This window comes from Myotis lucifugus, unplaced genomic scaffold (genome assembly GCF_000147115.1).
Source record: "Myotis lucifugus unplaced genomic scaffold, Myoluc2.0 scaffold_553, whole genome shotgun sequence".
NCBI lineage: Eukaryota > Metazoa > Chordata > Mammalia > Chiroptera > Vespertilionidae > Myotis > Myotis lucifugus.
Window position 1 is genome coordinate 77,301 of NW_005871601.1, and position 18,732 is coordinate 96,032.

At 51.1% G+C, this 18,732-nt stretch overlaps 1 protein-coding gene across 1 annotated transcript in view; it reads right to left on the reverse strand.

Annotated features, from left to right (window-relative positions):
• Positions 1–18,732, reverse strand: part of LOC102426668 (plexin-A2-like) — a 185,383-nt gene that overhangs the window by 45,328 nt on the left and 121,323 nt on the right. Inside the window, 3 exon segments of the mRNA XM_023745503.1 lie at positions 6,541–6,731; positions 10,895–10,991; positions 12,731–12,931. Of these exon segments, the coding sequence (XP_023601271.1) occupies positions 6,541–6,731; positions 10,895–10,991; positions 12,731–12,931 (489 nt within the window).

Here is an 18,732-nt window from a genome sequence, read left to right on the forward strand (position 1 = left end):
CGGTGTACACGGTTTTCTGCAACGGGCTTTCTTTCCTAGGAACATGTACCTAAGATAACGTTAAAGAGAATGACTATCCCCTGGGCAGGGACTAGTGAGGTGTAGGGGAAGTTGGTGAAGTTGAAAAATGTATAAAGCAAAAGCTACAAGGTGATCAATGGAGAGACAACTGCAGAACCAGGACCCGTGCGGCCTGGCCTGCGTGTACCCTCACTAGGCAATGTGGCAGGTGACTTCAGAAACACACAGGGACATTCTTTGGGATCCAAGTGGTGGTAGGTTCCTGGTCACGCCCTGAGGGTCCAGCACTGGGGACTCACCCCTTGCAGTTCCGGCCATTACTTCACCCTGACCTCGTTCTCACCTACAGGTGTGGACCCCCATGGCGCCATCCTCGGGGCTCTCCCATCAGACTGAGATGCCTAGGAAAGCTGAGCCACCAGCCTAGGGAACTTCCAACTTTCACCTGACCATCACGGAACTAATAAAGACAACCAGAAACCAGCCAAATCAAGTCTGGTGGCTTTAAGAAACCCGAAATTAAAGTGACATCTGCCCTAGACCGGCAAGAAGTGACATCTTTAAGCTCAAGGGCACCCCAAAATGCTCTTCCTGTTTTTCCCCAACTCACAGGAATGTGTGGACCTAGTTATGTAAAGGTTTTTTGTTTGTTTTGTCTTTTAAGGCTCAATACAAAGCACAGCCAATGTTCTCAGCTTGTCTGGCATCTCTTGGCTCTTCCAGAGGATTCTGACCCTGGGCCCAGGCATTTCTGATATACATGGAGTGGGGTGAGGTGTATAGCAAGGGAGAACCCCTCCACCCCTCTGCCCAAGAGCAGTCACATGGCATGGTGGGAGAGTCTGCATTCTGGAGTCATCGGCCTGGCCTTGGGTTTGCTCTGCCACGAATCAATGCGTGACTTCCAGCAAACTGTTTACTTCTCTAAGTACAGCTTCCCCAACTCTTAAATGAAGATTCTTATAACCATCTCTTAGGAGTCGTAGGTATGCAAAGTGCACAGGTCCTGGCACACAGCAGAGTCTCGTTAAGGAAAAGCTGTTATTGCTAAGACTCCCAGAACTAGGATGCGGCTCATCAATTCGTGTCCTGGCCTGAAGTTTGTGTCCTCTTAGGTGTGGAGAGCTAGGACCCTGCTGTAGTCCTCTTTCCAAACAGGAGACAACGGCAAAGGGTGTAGATTAGAAGTGACGGTCTCAGGTCCTTCGGAGGAAGCAGACTGGCTGCAGGGCAAGCAGTTCCCAGCCTCTTTCTGGTGGCCAAGTGCAGAGATAGGCTGGAGTTCTACAGAGAGAGGCTGCATCGTCCCGCCTCCTCCCCCAGGACTAACCTATCAGCTAGAACTTCAGGCCTCGCCCAATGCATGGCATACAGCAGTCACTCACTCAACGAATACTGAATGAGTGAATTCATTTCCTTAGAGCTGGGCATCTCCTCCTTTTTTCACAGAATGCTGTTATGAGTTGAACTCTGTCCCCTCCAAATCCGTATGTTGAAGCTCTAGCTCCTATTACCGTAGACTGGGACCTTATTTGGAGACAGGATTTACAGAGGTAACGAAGTTCAAATGGGAGCCTTAGTGTTGGCTCTAATCCAACATGACTGAGGTCTTATTGTTGTAAAAGCTGGAGACAGACATGAACCCAGAGAGAACAGCATGTGGACATGAAGGTGGCGATTGGGGTGATGCTTCTATAAGCCAAGGAAAGCCAAAGATTGCCACAACCCCCGAAGCTGGGGGAGAGGCATGGAACAGACTGTCCTCACAGCCTCAGAAGAAACCAACCCTGCCAACACCTTGATCTTGGACCTCTAACCTCCAGAACTATAAGAAAACAAATTTCTATTGTTTAAGCTGCCCAGTCTTGTAACTGCTGCCCTAACAAACTAAAACTAATACATTCACTTTGAGTGGAGACCTCTGTCACATGAGCCCCAAAGCCCCTGACCTTCCCAAATTTCTCCTCCCAAAGAACATAGTCTGTATCCTTTCCCCTTTCTGCTGGATGCTGCCCACTCACAGCCTCTTGGAAAATGTTTTTTCTGAGCCTTCCTGTCTAGTGGGTGGCGCGTCACATCCCCCTCTCCGAGGTCCCAGCAGGACCCGAAGCACACGCTGGGAAGAACAGAAACGCGATGGGCCAGGCACCTCCCCTCCCGGGCTTTCCAACCCTCTGCACGTCGCCTGTTCCTGGGGTTGAACAGGTGACACGTGCACAGACATCCAGGATGACAGCTGGAGTGGGAGCAGCCGGGGATGCCTCCCACGGGGGACAGCGTCATTATCACAACACGGGCTGGCTGGGAAGGAGCAGACGGCGAGTCCTGAGGGGGTCCTAACCTGAAGTTTATGCAAACTGGGAAATTCGATAGGCTGTAAGACTTGTCTTACATGAAACCTCCATAAGAGATGGGTCTCTAGGGGTGGGCTTGGTTGTCATGGAGACAGCGGGGGGTAAGGGGGGAATCAAGGAAGAACACAGCTGTTCATCTAACTAAACTCGGGCCCACTCCTTTTCCTAAAGCAGAACTCGTTCATTCGGGGCATCTCATTGAGTTGCCTGCCCCTGGAAAGGTCAGCACCCGTTCCAGCTCCACTTTGTTTCCAGCTTTGGAAGTTCTGCAGCCCCCAGCAGCCTTCACAGCTGTCATAGCGTCCTCCTCTTTCCACCCCTCAAGAAGCCTCTTCATAGGAAATGGCTTCCGTTTGCACGTGGGCTTGCACTGAGGGGATACCCATAAGGGCCAGAGACAAGGAGGAGGAAAAAGGCATGGATCTCCTAGAATTCCAGGGACAAGGAGGAGAAACAGGGCATGGATCTCATAGAATTCCAGGGACAAGGAGGAGAACAAGGGCATGAGTCTCATAGAATTCCAGGGACAAGGAGGAGAAAAAGAGCATGGATCTCATAGAATTCCAGGGACAAGGAGGAGAAAAGGGCATGGATCTCATAGAATTCCAGGGACAAGGAGGAGAAACAGGGCATGGATCTCATAGAATATTCCAGGGACAAGGAGGAGAAAAGGGCATGGGTCTCATAGAATTCCAGGGACAAGGAGGAGAAAAGGGCATGGGTCTCATACAATTCCAGGGACAAGGAGGAGAAAAGGGCATGGGTCTCATACAATTCCAGGGACAAGGAGGAGAAAAGGGCATGGATCTCATAGAATATTCCAGGGACAAGGAGGAGAAACAGGGCATGTATCTCATAGAATTCCAGGGATAAGGAGGAGAAAAAGAGCATGGGTCTCATAGAATACTAAATATTAAAAAAAAGACCTATCCTAATGTCAAGGAATTGGCCAAAAAGCTGAGGTAAAGAAAATAAGTTAATTCTTCTTAAAAGTTACTTTAAATGAGTTATACATTTTGGGGGAAAAAAAGCCATAGAAATGAGGTCATGTTCTTAGCACATCCTATGGGGGGCACATGAGGTTGGTCTCCCCATTCCTAAGAAGTTCACTTTGATCCCGTGGCTGAGGGTGCGTGTGCCAGGTGTTTTTGCCATAAAGTTACTATTTCTTATTGTAATTAATAAGTATCTTGGGGGAGATAGCATGAGACTATGTACATATCCTATTTCTCATCATACTTTCATCCACTAATTTTAACATTCATTAGCCATTCTTGCCTCAAACAATTATCACTGTGAATTTTGCCAAACGATGGTTTTCTATTTCCATTATTCCCTCTACATTTCTGAGCTGAAATTCTAGTAAAAAGAAGAGTTTTCTCTCTCCTCCATGAGTTGTTTATTTATATCACTGAGGACCATAAATTCTTATTTTATTCTATTGCTTATAGCCCATTAGGATCATTATTTATTTTCTTGCTAAAATTGCCACAGATTTGCCCACTGGGGCCAAATCAAGTTGGCTCCTGTGCCCTTTTGACATGTAACCTACAATTTTTTTCTTTTAGTGCTCACTGCCAGAAACATATAACCCGAATTTAATCATGAAGAAACATCGGGCAAATCCACAAATTGAGGAACAACCACAAGATAATTGGCCTGTATCCTTCGACAGTATCAAGGTCATGAAACACAAAGAATGATCAGAGCATGAAGGGGACATGACAATGAATGTCACCTTTGACCTTGGGCTGGATCCTGGACCAGAAAAAAGGACTTCAGAGGGACAACAGGCAAAATATGAACGAGGCATGTATAGGAGATGGCATTACTGCATCAACGTTAATTTCCCGATTTTGATAAATACATTGTGGTTATGTAAGATGTTAATTTTAGAGAATCTGGGTGAAGGGTACATGGCAGTTCTATTTTTGTGCCTTTTGTTAAGTCTGCAATTATTTCAAAAATTAAAAGTTAAAAAATTGAAAATGGCTTTTATAGGGAGAGGAGGATAGGTTGGAAGGAGATGTAAAGTGAAAAAAAATATTCCTGATAATAGTGGGTCAAACGTTCCAAGCCTGGGTCCTCCTTCCCCCCCATGTCCTGTCCAGAATGATCTGCCCACAGAGGATTGGGGCACAGCATGGATTTGTCTCTCCAACAACATGCACGTTCCTTTCTCCACCGCCTCTGCTTGAAAAACACCAACAGGAGACCCCACTGCTCAGGGCCTCTGGCTCCTGCTGCTATGTTCTCTGGGAAAATCAATTACAGCCTAATTACCTCAGGGGGTTAATTAGCATCGTGTAGCTGGGTGTCCTCTGTGAGCAGAGCAGCCTGTCAGTCCCCGGTCAGTGAGCAGGGGCGGTGGAGATAGAGGTTTCCCGGGGAGAAGCCTGCCTTGGGGCTGGAAGGGGGGCCCCTGCCAGTCAGGGAGTAGACACATGGGGCTGGAGCAGCAGCCAGGGTTGGCAGAGGTGGGAGGTGATGGTGGAGTCCCCGGCTCATTTAAGAGCCCTGATGACACAGGCACAGAGACCTAGAGGCCACAACTGCATCAACAAGAAGAATTACAGAACAGAGCACGTTTCAGGCCAACAGCTGCTGGAAATCATGACAATCAGGGTGAAGGCGTGGAGCCCTGAGCAGGTCGGGGAGCCAGCTGACTGAGAGCAGAGGCTGGGACAGCCCTGTAAGCATTCTTTCCCGCTAGATAAATAAATGCACAGGGGAAAGTCAGTGGGCCCCGTCACTGGCCACATCCGAAAGTGCAATGGGATTGGAGAAGCCCAGTCTTTGACAAGCAGTGTCTACAGTCTCAGAGCACCTTCTTATTGGTTGCCCGAGGGCCTGGGTGCAGAAACCATCTGCCCCCAGCACTGCCCCTGGGATATGCTGCCCTGTGGATGGCTGGCCTCTATCTGGTCCATAGCAGCTAGACAGGTCAGATATACAGGAAGGGGAAGTACCACTGCTTGTTTTATGTAACTTGAGCAAAAATAGTAAAGGCTTTAAAAATGGTTTTATAATTAAATACATCCAAGCTAAAATTGGGGCTCTGACGCTTAACGGCTGTGTGAACTTGGGCAACTCACTCCCTTCCTCTGAGCCTCGTTGTCTTCATCTGTCAAATGGAGCTGAGAATGGTTGTGAGGACTGCCTGAGACCGTGACAACCAAAGCCACTACATGAATACGTGCTCGCTCTCCAAATGACCCAGCTGTAGGTGAACAATATTCGTTTGATCTCAAGGGTTTTCTTTTCTCTGCTCTGCATCTTGGATATGATCATAAGGATGCTTCAGAGGTTTCCCAGGACCCGGCAACACAGAGGAGAGCAGAGGTGCTTTCTTTGGCCGGAAGTGAAAAGGAGGCAGGAAAAGGGACAGAGCTTCTGCTCAGAAAAGAGGTAGGAGAGGAGCAGCCCGTCCCTGCCTTCTTCAAACACAGACCACGGTGGTACCTGCCCAGGCCTTTTTATGCCTCGTAACCAGAGGAACGTGCAGTTAGTTTCATGGCACAGGTAACAGTCAGCAAGTTGGGAGCATTGAAGAGTGATGAATATGTGAACGCCGGCAAAGTTAAATTCAACTATGCCTCTCCCAGGCCGTTCAAACCCCGGCAGCTGCATTTCCATGCACATCACCTATTCATCGTCCTTTGCAATTTGCTATTCAGGAAACATCATTTTTCCCCCAGGATAATTAATTACCTGTTTCTTCCCATTAAAATGCACACACAACTTGGGACAGAGTAAACCCTGGGAAATGGCATGGTGGCTGATGGAGCGCCTGCCTTTACTTCCTCCGTGTTCAGCCGTGCAACTCAGAGCTAATCTCAGCTGCTGAACCCGCATTTCTGCTGAGAAAAGCGAAACCTGCTTTCTGAAACGTTCACCGACCACGCGGCCAATTTCCCATCCAGTGCCGCCCCCCTTCCCGGCCAGCAGGCCTGGCTCTGCCTCCCTTGTTGGGTGCACGCACACTCTTGCACAGGCGCGAGGGCACACTTCCATACGCTTGTCACTGACCCCTGGACGTGGGCCATCGAGACACCCCCGAGAGGCCAAGAATTTGTCCACAAAGGCTCAGCTGGCGCTCCTGTCCCACTGCCCTGGGGTCAGCTCCTGGCCATCCCGTTCTGCTCTGGAACTCGGGGGGACTCACCTCGGTGATCTGCGGGTTGGAGCACTTCACGTTGTGGCTGGACCAGTCGAGCCAGGGACTGGAGGGGCTGGCACAGTGCTGGTGGAGGGTGCACCTGCGCTCGCCGCTGCACCAGCCGCACTCAAACTTCCGGTCGGCCTTGAGGCACAGGCCGCAGCTCTCCCGCTGGGCCGCACACTTGTAGAGGTGGACTGCAAAGACAGGGGGGCGGTCTCAGAGGGGGTGGGATGGGGCCTCCCACAATTTACCCTCCTCTTACATCAATAAACATCAATAATCTGATGGGCTTCTCCAATCCCATTGCACTTTCGGATGTGGCCAGTGACGAGGCCCACTGACTTTCCCCTGTGCATTTATTTATCTCTCGGGAAAGAATGCTTACAGGGCTGTCCCAGCCTCTGCCCTAAGACAGCTGGCTCCCCGACCTGCCACAGATAAACATCAATAATCATCGCAATCATTGCAAGAACAATTGATGAATAATTAACAATAAGTGGACTATCTTAGCAATCATTTAAAGGCAATACAGAGCTCTAGCTGGTTTGGCTCAGTGGATCGAGCGTTGACCTATGAACCAGAAGGTCATGGTTCCATTCCAGTCAATTGCGGGCTCGATCCACAGTAGAGGACATGATCCCCAGTAGGGGGCATGCGGGAGGCAGCCAATCAAGGATTCTCTCTCATCATTGATGTTTCTATCTCTCTCTCCCTTCCTTTCTGAAATCAATAAAAATACATTTTTTAAAAATAAAGGCAATGCAGCAAATAAGATTATTAAAAAGTTCTGGCTCCAGATTGAATCAGATGAGGGCTTTAATGGAGGCTTCACCTTAGCCATGTGACATAGACTTTGACCTCCTGGAACCTTGTTTACTTAATCCATAACATGGGGATAATCGTCGTTTGCTGTGAGGTTTGAGTGAGATGTAATATATTCAGTGCTAAGCACTGGGCCTGTAACATACCTGATGTTCTGTACCTGCTTGTTATCTTTTCTTTGAACACACACTACCTTCTTATGCTGGTACCTCTCTGACTCACATGTGGCCTCATCCTGAGATGGAAGGACTAACTTCCCCATTTCACATAAAAATGCAGCTCAGAGCTCAGCCGGCATGGCTCAGTGGTTGAGCGTCAACCTATGAACCAGGAGGTCACGGTTCGATTCCTGGTTGGGGCACATGTCCAGGTTGTGGGCTTGATCCCCAGTGTGGGGTGTGTAGGAGATGGCTGATCAGTGATTCTCTCTCATCATTGATGTTTCTATCTCTCTTTCCCTCTTCCTTCCTCTCTGAAACCAATAAAAATATATATTTTTTAAAAATGAAGCTCTTAGAGCTCACTAAGGTGAGTGCCCCAAGCTGGGATCCTGAAATTCCAACTGGCTGTGCTGCTGGACCAGAGGTCCTGAGCAGGGAGGCACCTGGCCCGGCACAGTGGGAAGTGGTGGGTTTGGGAGAGGCGTCAGAAAGGCCTGGCGGCTGGCAAAGTAGAGGCAGCCCTGATGAGGAACAGGGTTACCACAGTCCTGTTCATGTCCCTGTGGATGGAGAGGCTGTCCCCGGAGAGGACAAAGTGGCCACTACTGAGCAGGTCACCTTAAAGTCTGCAAATCCATTGCTGCTGCTATGGCATTTCCTGACTTAGAAGCCCTTGACCGGCCAGTTAGCAGAACTGTGTCTTGTGAGCCTGGGGTTTAGTTGTTGCCTGCTGGTGTTTTGAACTCAGGGTTCCAAGTAGAATCTATAGAAGCAGAATACTCGGAAAGTGGTTTTCAACTCAAGTCAAGCAGACACAGCTTTCAGCAGTCCTGGCGTGTCTCTGCAGGAGGCCGTGTACATGCCCCAGGGAAGGTGTCGTTTTTTATTCTTCCCACAGGTTCCCATCCTGTTCCTCTGCTCTGTCCAGCATCCCCAGTCCCAGCTGTAGGGACTAGATTTAAATCTCCACCTGCCATGGCTTCCTAGGGTAGGAATCCCAGGAAACAGGAATCTTACACTGAGCAAGCACACACTGAGCACCTGTCACTGTGCACACATGGGCCATGTCTAGCTCTCATGGGATGCTCAGGATGACCTTGCGAAAAGGGCATCCTTTCCCCCTGGCACAGACGGGGAACCTGGGGCGGAGAGAGGAACGGTAATTAGCCCGAGTCCACATTGCTGTGAGTGAGAGAGACAGGACGTGAACCCTGGCTTGTTAGAATCTAGAACGTGAGTCCTCAAACACCATGGCCTCTTCCACCCAGCATGTGCGTAGCTCCAGGATCACTGGGGCTGTGGGAGGGAGACGGAGGTGAAGATGGCATCGCCCGTGCACTCAAGAGCTGCTTAAATGTTGTCCCGCACCACAAGGGAGGGTTCCGATGCGACAGCTTGGATGTGGCCGTGTTTCTTTAAGCTCCAGGTGCACAGGCAGCCTCTGGGAACCGAGCCTAGAAGCTCAGCAGGGGAAATGTCTCTCTCAGCGCTGAGAAAATGTGGGCTGGGTATGAGGAGAAAGGAAAACCCCAAAATCCTCCCTGGCTCAGTCTCTCTCCCCCAGTGTAAGCAGCATGGGCTTCCAGGCAGCGCCCGGGACAGGGGGCTGCAGCCCATGGATCCGAAGCCTTTGCAGGCCCTGCTGTGGCCTTGGTCTCCCTCCCGGTGTCCCTGCGGTGACGCTCAGGCGCAGGGAGAGGCCTGTGGCAACCCTAGCTGTTTGAACTGTGGTGAGGCATGTGGCTCACAGTGAGGGGGGCGGGGGTGTCCTGGAGGAGGAGGCGTCACACCCCACAGTGGCCTTAGTCACTGGGAAGGAAGAGATGTGGTTCAGCGTGAGCTCTGACATCAGATTCTCGTGGTTCAAATCCTGGCTCTTACTAGCTGACTCTTGGTCCCTTTCTTTCCTTTATTTTTTCCAGCTTTATTGAGGTAAATTGACAAATAAGGTTGTATCATATTGAAATCATGATGCTTTGCTATACGCATACACAAGGTAAGGATTCCTTTCATTTAGTTCATTAACACATACATCCTTCACCATATACATAGTGAGAACATGTAAGTTCTATGCTGCTTGCAAATTTCAATTATATGACACGGTGTTATTAACTAACGGCACCATGTTTCACATTAGATCCTCAGACCTTATTCATCTTCTAGTTGAATGTTTGTACCCTTTTACACTCCTCTCCCTGGTTCCCCCAACCCCCAGCCCTGGTAACGTCTCTTCTACTTCCTGTTTCTATGAGTTTGCCCTTTTTTTTTGTTTGTTTAAGATTCTACATATAAAGATATCATACAGTATTTGTCTTAAAAACACAAAACACTTTGTGAATTGGCACATTTGTGCAGGGCCATGCTATATACAGCCTGCATCATTTCAGTCTTAGTATAGGTGCTGTCGAAGTGAGCACTCTCGGTCCATTTCTTAACCTCACTGGGTCTCGGTTTTTTAATCTATAAAATGAGCATAATACTGGTGCTTACCTATCTGGGTTGTTGCAATGATTAAAAAAATAATTTCAGCCTGGCTGGCATGTCTCAGTATTTGAGCATTGAGCTATGAACCAGGAGGTCACGGTTCAATTCCAGGTCAGGGCACAGGCCCGGGTTGCGGGTTCGATCGATCCCCAATGTGGGGTGTGCAGGAGGCAGCCGATCAATGATTCTCTTTCATCCTTGATGTTTCTATCTCTCTCTCCCTCTCCCTTCCTTTGTTAAATCAATAAAATCTATTTAAAAAAATAATCAATGCGTGTTCATCAAATTGGAGGTACCTTTGTCATTCTTGAGAGCATGATGGAATGTTGGTACTGACTGAACTGAGGGTAGCACCTGCCTGGCCCATAGGAGGCGCTGCACACGATGAATGAGGGTGAGCCTCCGGGAGAGTCCCCCTGCGTCAGCCCAGCTCCTTCCTGAACTTCCTGCGCCAGCTGTGCACTTGAGTCCCCACGCTGGCTTCTCCCACCCACCCCAGGACCAGGAGAGCAGCTTGAAAACCTTCTTTGTGCAAGGACGGGGCCAGAACCTGATTGGAAACAAGATCCCCATTTTCCAGGGAAACTGGTGGGACATTCCGCCTGCTGCTCTCCTGGGTCAGGTTCCACAGACACTTCAAAGTCTCTGGGAGCCGAAGAAAACCGCGATGAGCCGGCAGCCACAGCGGATGCTCTGGTTGTAATAAAACAGGGATCCCCACAGGACTCCTTTGATGGCTCCCAGTGTTGCTTTCGGACCCTCGGAAGAGTTCCGCTGACAGAGGCAGTGTGTTATTTATGGCACAGCGGCCGCAGGCTCCGATCCCGCCAGCCCCGGTCCTTCCCAGGGTCACGGACGGATCAAAACTCTACCCAAAAGCAGCTGCTTACCTTTCAGGTCCTGGGGGTTGTCGATGATGAAATTGCCATTCCACACCACGGCAAAGTCCACGGCCAGGTTGCTGATGTCCATCCCGTCGTACTGGTACTGCAGGGGAGGGCAGAGGCACATGCTGGTGAGGTTATGACGGGGGGCAGGGATTCTGGGCGTCTCAGGGGACCGGGACTACAGCAGGAAAGAAGCTAGGGACCCTGGTTCCCTGGGCTGAGAAAGCAGCAGCGGGCCAATCAGAGGAACCCCATGTGCCGCTCAAATATCTCTGTGGCCCGCCACCCTGGCTCCCAGTCACTAAGGCCAACAAGATCCAGGTCAAACCCCTTAGCTCGGCATTCAGTGCCTTCCAGGTCCAAACCGACTCCTCCAACCTTCTCTCCCTCTGCTCTCCTCCAGAAGTCTCTGAATCCACTTGACTGCAAACCGACTTGCCCACGTCCCCCCCCGCCCCCGTGCCTCCATTCCCTCCTCACAGGGAATGCCCCCCTCTCCCTATGACATGGTCCTTCACCACCCTTATCTTCCTGGTCTAGCTCAGACTCGCCTTCCCAGGTGTCTTCTCTGACACCCCTGCCAGCCCTCCTAGGCTCTCTGTCCCCTGGGGTTGCCAACTTCTGCCTTTAACCCAGGACTGCTTTGCACGGTTCCCCATGCAAGTCTACTCTCTCCAGAGGTGCATGTGCCGCCTGTAAACCCCAGAGCCTTGAGCAGAGCATGTGTGTAACACACGGTTGGCTGGGCCCTGCATGGTCCTTTCTTCCTGAACGTGAGCTTGACCTTGGTCAACACTCTGCTAGGGAAGGGCCCAGAGCCTCACGGGCAGATACCTGATCAGCTCTGCCACGAATGGCCTCAAGCTGTGGCCAGGAGTCGACTCTCTATGGTGCTGACCCCACAGAGGACGTGTAACCCGCCCCCCCCCCCCCCCACGTCAGAAATCGCCTCTCTCGGTGGCCCAGGCCCTGTGTCTCTGTGAAGGGGACCTCTGGGAACCCCCTCCGCGGGGACCGCCCCAGCCCTGGCCACTTATCTCTCAGGGCATGTCCCCATCAGCCCTTTTGCCCGGAGCCCCTCCTGCCACCTTCTCCCTTTGTTGTTCCATTTCTTTCTTGTCCCAACTTCCCTTTGTGCTTGGCGGCCTTCCACCGATTACAAATTCCATCAAGCGCCTGTGACCCGGCAATCTGACAGCTCCCTGATAAGCGGCCCAGATCCTCTTTATCTCTCCCGGGCGAATTAGCTTCCCTCAACACCTTTGTCATGTCACCCCCATCTCCCGCTGACCTCCCACCTGCGGAGACAGGGAGTTGGCAGATAGAAGATCTTCTCCGGGCTGCTATTATAATTAAACACCTCGGGCTTTCTGTCTGGCCTTCGGAATTGGTTGAACCCTGGCTGCTCTTGAAACTCACGGCCTCCACTTCCTTCCTTCCCGCCTCCCCCCATCCCATCCTGCTTCCTGCTGGTCTCTGCTGTGCAGCGCCCTCCTGGTGGCTTATCCACTCCCTGAATGGGGACGGGGCTGGCAGGGTCTGACGGGCTTTGGCTGAAGTTTCGCCAAAGTCCTCGAGAGGCACCCATCCAACTCAGAAGGGGCACAGAGCTCTCAGCTCTGCCGTTAGGGTGCTCACAGCACTCCAGCTCCTCTGACACCATCGCCTGATTGGTGCTTGCCGAGGGGCCCGGCGTGCATGCCTGCTCCTCTGTCCCCTGCCTCTGGGATCAGCCTGTGGACCTGGGAAGTTCTGGAAGCTGGGGCAGGCCAGGCTGAGGCCTTGGCAGGGGTGAGAGAAGCCCTGCTCCCGGCAGGGCCCAGGCCCGAGTCCTCTTACCGAGCTGTTCTGGCACTGGACGCTGGAGCTGTTGAAGCGCAGGGCGGGGACCCGGTGGACGGCCCCCTGGATGTTGAGGACACACTCATAGCCTCGCTGGCCGGACTGAGGCTGGGGCAGGTTTCGAGCCTTAAGGGTGATGGGCTTTACTTCCCCGACGGGTATCAAGATCTCCTCCGTGGGCACCAGCTGGGGACAGTCCTGGGGGAGCAAGCAGAGAGGTTCCGTCTGTCCAGCTCACGCCTTCCTGCTCACCTGAGCCAGGGCAGAGGACAGGGCCCGATGCCAGGCCCCAGACCCTCTGGTGTACAGGTGGGCTGCCCAGGAGAAAGACATGCCTCCCTCAAGGGGCACGTGGAGTCAGCAGGGAAAAACGAAATCGATCTCTTAACTCCCAGCCTTGACACTGTTATTCCTAAACCCACAAGTTGTCCTGGATCTGGAATGTGTGAAACCCTTTAGGAATTAATTTCCAGGCACTGGTGTGGCAGGCTGCGGATTTTATCTCCCGAGACACAGGATGAAAGAGGCTCCATGCGCCCCTGCCTCCAACCTGGAACCCCCACCTCTCGGTTCCACTCATCTCCCCAGCCGCTCGCACAGTCCCTGCCTGAGGCGGTCTGTTATCAGCGGCCTCAGCTCCCAGCTCCCACTGTGGCCTTTCCAGGAGGCTGGTCAGCCTCCCAGCAATGCTCTAAACACTGGCTCTGGCCTTTTATCTCATTTCATTACCAGGCCCTGCATGGATGCCACGCTGCTCTGAAAACAAAACTGAAACACACACACACACACACACACACACGTCTTGATGGGGAGAGGCTCTGAGAAGTACCCTGAGAAAGGAAGTGATTGCTTTTCCTCTTTTCTCTTCCTAGATGTTGCATCTCCAGCTCCCCGCAGCCCCGGTCTCCTGTCCACTTTCTCCCTCTCCAAGGAAGACAGAGTCCAGAAGCCTCGCTCAGTGAGGACCTGGCTGTCACCTCCCCCTGCAACCATTTCCTGTTTCCAGAGATCAACTAGGGAAATTCTGGAAGATGGTGCCTCTCTCCCTATCCCCTTCCCGTCCACTGTGGTTCGCAGAGGGGGCATTGGGGAGTCTGTGGGGTTGATGTCCTTACCCTGCAGAGGTAGCTACTGGCATTGAGTGCCTGGGGGCACAGTCACAAGCAATACATTGTCCTAATGCTGGTGGCGAGCCTTATTAAGGCCCAACACTGCTCAACAGGCAACGTTTAGCAATGGACAGCCATAGAGGGAATCGGGGAGAGCTGGGCCTCAGATCCAGGCCCTGTACAACCTGGCCCCTGCCTACCTCCTTCGCTGCGGGTTCTTGTGCATCAGGGTCCAGCCATGTGAGCTTACGATTAGTTCTGAGGGGCCAGCCTTACTCATCCACCTCTGGTCCTTGGAAGGTACTTTTCTCTCTATAGGAAACACTCACTCCTACCCACCACCCCCCAATCTTCCTCCTGGCCCACCTTTAGCTAATTGCCTCTAATTAGTCTGCAAGCTCAGCATCTCCTTCTTTTTTTTTTTTTTAAAAAAAATAATTTTTATTGTTTTCAGAGAGGAAGGGAGAGGGAGAGATAGAAACATCAATGATGAGAGAATCATTGACTGGCTACCTCCCGCTGGGAATCAAGCCCTCAACCCAGGCATGTGCCCTGACCAGGAATCGAACTGTGACCTCCTCCTGGTTCATAGGTCAATGCTCAACCACTGAGCCACACTGACTGGGCAGCATCTCCTGCTTTGGGAAGCTGTCCCTGACCCTCTCCCTGCACTGGCCTCCAGGCTGGGTTACGGATATCCTCCCCTGATCGCATCTAGCCCTCAGAATTGGGTTCTGGTTGGCTTGCTTTTCTCACTGGTCTGTGAGCCTTGAGGATCAGGCTTTGTGTCCCCAGTCTTTACCCCATTCCTGACAGGTAGTGGATACCTGGTCATTGCTTCTGGGAGGGTAAATGAAAAATGAGAAAACAAAGCAGCAGACAAAAAGATCTCTAACTTTCCTTCTAGAGCCTATTTCTAGATTCTTTACAGAGGGGACAGCCCTGCCTTCATGACATCAAGACACCTGAGAAGGAGTTCGATTCCCAAAGCTGGGTTGGAAGTGGTCATTGTTTCTGGAATCACACAATTACCAACTTGGCATGCCCGTGTCTATTTAAGAAATCCGAAGGATTTTCGAAAAGCTGGGACCCCAGGGGAAATTTTCCCATGGAAACCCTATCTAGGGAGGCCCTGCATGGAAGCTCCAGGTGCTGACCCTGGCCTTCGGGGTCAGCCTGCATGCAAAATTCCCAAACAGGCGAGGTTTCCAGGAGAGCCGGGGTCACAGGGCGACCCCAGACAGAGGGGTCCCTGTTCGGAAGCCAGTCACTCAAGCTGCCAAACTCATAAACTTGCTCTTTACCGAGTTTTCACCTTCATTCCCTGCGGGTACTCTTGACAGAGTCTTTCATATATTTATAGCCAAGAAAAAAATAAACACCACTTTAGGGAAACCAAGGCGTCCTATGGAAAAGGAGGTACTGCTTCCTGTGAGTGGCTAAAAAAATCCCCATCGAGTCTAATAAATTGGAATGTTAATTTAGACTAGAAATGAGGCTGAGGTACAGTGTGTGTGTGTGTGTGTGTGTGTGTGTGTGAGAGAGAGAGAGGAGGGGGGGTGTGGAATAAATCTTCAGACTGGAACTAGATGACACATTGTAAATGATGGCCATTGTTTTTCATCTCTAATGAGCCCAGAGAACAAATTCAAATTTCAGTAGCAGAGCGTTAAAGATATGCTTTTGGAAGTATAATGTCTTGGGTTAGTAAACAGGATTGTAGAATCCTTTTAACTTTGACAAAAATAGGTACTTATATAGGGATTTGTTTTATTATGTGTAATATTATAGATGCACACACGTGTACACATCCTTGCTCTTTGTCTGGGCTAAATCTGATTCAGTTTGGAGATTAAAGAATCAAAAGAAGAGACTTTATGAGGGCTCTTAGGAGTTTTTTTGTTTTTCCTTAAGAAATTCTAAACATTTTACAAAAATTCCTTATGGTCCGCTGTTTCAGACCTTCTGGCACTACATTTAAAGACAATATCAGGGGCTTCCCAAATGCCCAAACGGGCTCCAAGATTGCCCCAGGAGACAGGATGTCTTAGGCTTTTGCTTGTGTATTTGGCTGCTTCTCTCAGGCCATAGAGAGTAGGATTCGTCCTGCTAGTCTCTCGGGCAAAAGAAAAAAGTGGTTGGTGGCCAGGTACACTGCCTCCTTGGGAAACAGGGGAAGACAGGGACCTCCGGGACTGTGAGATGCTCTGGAGGATGCAGCACCGAGGGGGCAGCGAGTCGTGGGTGGAAATCAGTGGCCAGGGCGGAAGGCAGGCGCAGCGGAGCGGGTGGCCCAGAAAATTGCCGAATTGTCGGAAATGCAATACCTCTGGGATTTGAGGAAGGTGATGGCTTTCATCAGCTACAATGAGGCCTCTCCAACCTGTTTGCTTCTGTGAGCGTGCGCACACACACACACACACACACACACACACACACACACAGTTCCTGTCCTAATAACAAGAGACAAAAAACCATGCCATGCTTCTTCTTCCGTGGGATGTAAGGACTGTTGCTAACATCAATAAAATGCCCATTGCTACTACTGGCCCCCTGAGCGTGGACCGGCCTCTCTAGGTCATCTTATTCTGTTTCTAGGCAGCAGCATCACCTCCTTAGCAGCCACCCGAGTTGCCATCAGCATGAACAGATGTATCTGGGACTACCCCAGGGGCACAGGGAGGCCGGGAGGAGGCTACACGAGCACAGGGAGGGCAGGACCCTGGCACAGGAGCCCCATGGTCTTAGAGTGGCATCGCCCTCCCGTTTAGCTGTGCATCGCCAGCGTTCAGTGCTGGGGACCCTCCGCCCTCCGAGACGACTTCTCCCACATGAAAATGGCATTATCTTCACCCACCGGACTTCAAAGAGCAAGAGCAGCCAGCATCCTGGGCAGCTAATCGGATTTATTTGGTTCTATCTTTCCCCTGGGGCAGGGCATAAAGAAGATATTTATGTATCTACATCTAACTAGGCCTGGCTTAGCCATGGAGGGAGATGAGCTTTTAAAGCTGAAAGCCATACATACTCCCGTGCACTCCGCTCGCTAACACCATGTCACAGCTGGATCCAGCCTGGGGAGGCGGAGATTTGGGGGCTCCCGTCAGAGATCCGCTGTGCTCTGAGCAGGGGTGGGAGGGTGGGGGGTGCAGGGGAGGGGGAAGGTTTAGTTCACAACCTTAAGGGAGTTCAAGAGATGGTTCAACTACAATTCCGTTTCCTCATCTAGAAAATGGGGCTGATAATGACCGAGGACACGAGCGTGCATGAAAGGGTATAAAAGTATGTCGTAAATGGTAATACATGGGATGAACAAGGTTAATATTATTCCTGCGTATTTCTCCCATGTGTATACCTAAACCTCAGTTTATTTTTCCATAATAGAGTCCATTTCATAGAGTAAATGAGATATACAGATATTTAAAATATTGCTTGTATAGTAAGCACTCAATAAATGTTTACTGCTGTGTTTTCATTTTTGCACTGCATTTGCTCCAGAAGAGCGGTTCCTTGTTGTCAAGTCTACATGTGGAGTTGGGCCACCAGCCCTCTGGAAGGAAATGGGCAGACCTACCGCACGGGCCAGTGGCCTCTGTCTCTGGGTGTGGCACTACTGACCCACCTTCCGGGGGCAGTTTCTCCATCCATGGAGAAGGGTCCCTCCACAGCCTGAACCCTTAGGACCGACAGCAACGGGCCAGACCAAGGTCAGGTCCACCAGTGTGGCTGTGGCCATGCTGACAGACGCTAACTGGCCCTGGTTTTCTGTAGAAAGCATACTGTACTCAGCTTTTTTTGGACGCTTGAGTTCTCTGTAGCCTTGGGCAAAAATCCTGAATTTGTAGCATCTTGGTTACTATATGTGTCAAATATGAATTATGTGAAACTGCAGGTCTGTTGCGAGAATCAATTGAGATGCCATATGTCAGTGGTTCTCAATCTTCAGGCTAACCTGGGATGAGGCCCAAGAATTTGAATTTCTAACAAGTTCCCAGGTGCTGTGGCTGCTGCTCTGTACCCCCCATCACGCCCCCCCCCACACACACACACGCTGAGAGCTCCTGTCACATGTGAGAGAACTACAAATGTGTAACGCATTCGTGTTGCCATGCAAATCAACGGAGCTAATCAGTTATATGTTGTTTCTAGGATGCACAAACTAAAATTTTGGGGGTACCTTACTGGAGGTATAAAAGAGATATTCTAGGAACCCCAAAGAGGCACCTATGGGGTTTCCAGTCCCCAGAAGAACCTGAGGCTGTCAGAGAACCTAGTAGAGTCAGGGGAGCCTCTCCCAAGCTGGACATGTATACCTTTGCTGCCCCACATTTTCAGGAATGAGGTTTCCATAAGCAGATCTCTGGACAGAGAGAGCAGGGTGCGGGGGGGAGGGGGGGGAGGCGCTATGTGCTGGGATGGGCTGCACAGCGGCCAGGCCTGGCAACCCCGCTGGGAGCCTGCACCTTATTTCCCTTCCTGAGAAAAATCAGGGGCTGATGGAGTCTGGGCTTCCCTCACCGGCCCATCCCAGGACCCTGCGGCCTGTGCATATGAGCAGGAAGAGAGGGGTCCGCCCCATTCCGCCTGGGGAAAGCTGGGGAAGGTGGGAGGTGCTGGCGGACAAAGGCACCTCTCCTACTCCAGAGCACAGACGTTAAGGAGAAAAAGCAAAACTAAAAGGCAATGGGAAGCCTCTGGGTTGTCCCCAGGCCTCTTTCCGTATTAATTCAATCCTGAGATGCAAGGGGTGGGGGGCAAAAGCTTCCCTCAGTCCCAGCTCTCTAGACCGCCTCCCCTCAGGCCTGAATCTCAGCCCCAGGGCTGCAAGGGAGCTGTGTTCCAGTGGCTTCTAAAAGGCCGAGGGAGGCCTGCATGCTTCCAATTATCCTT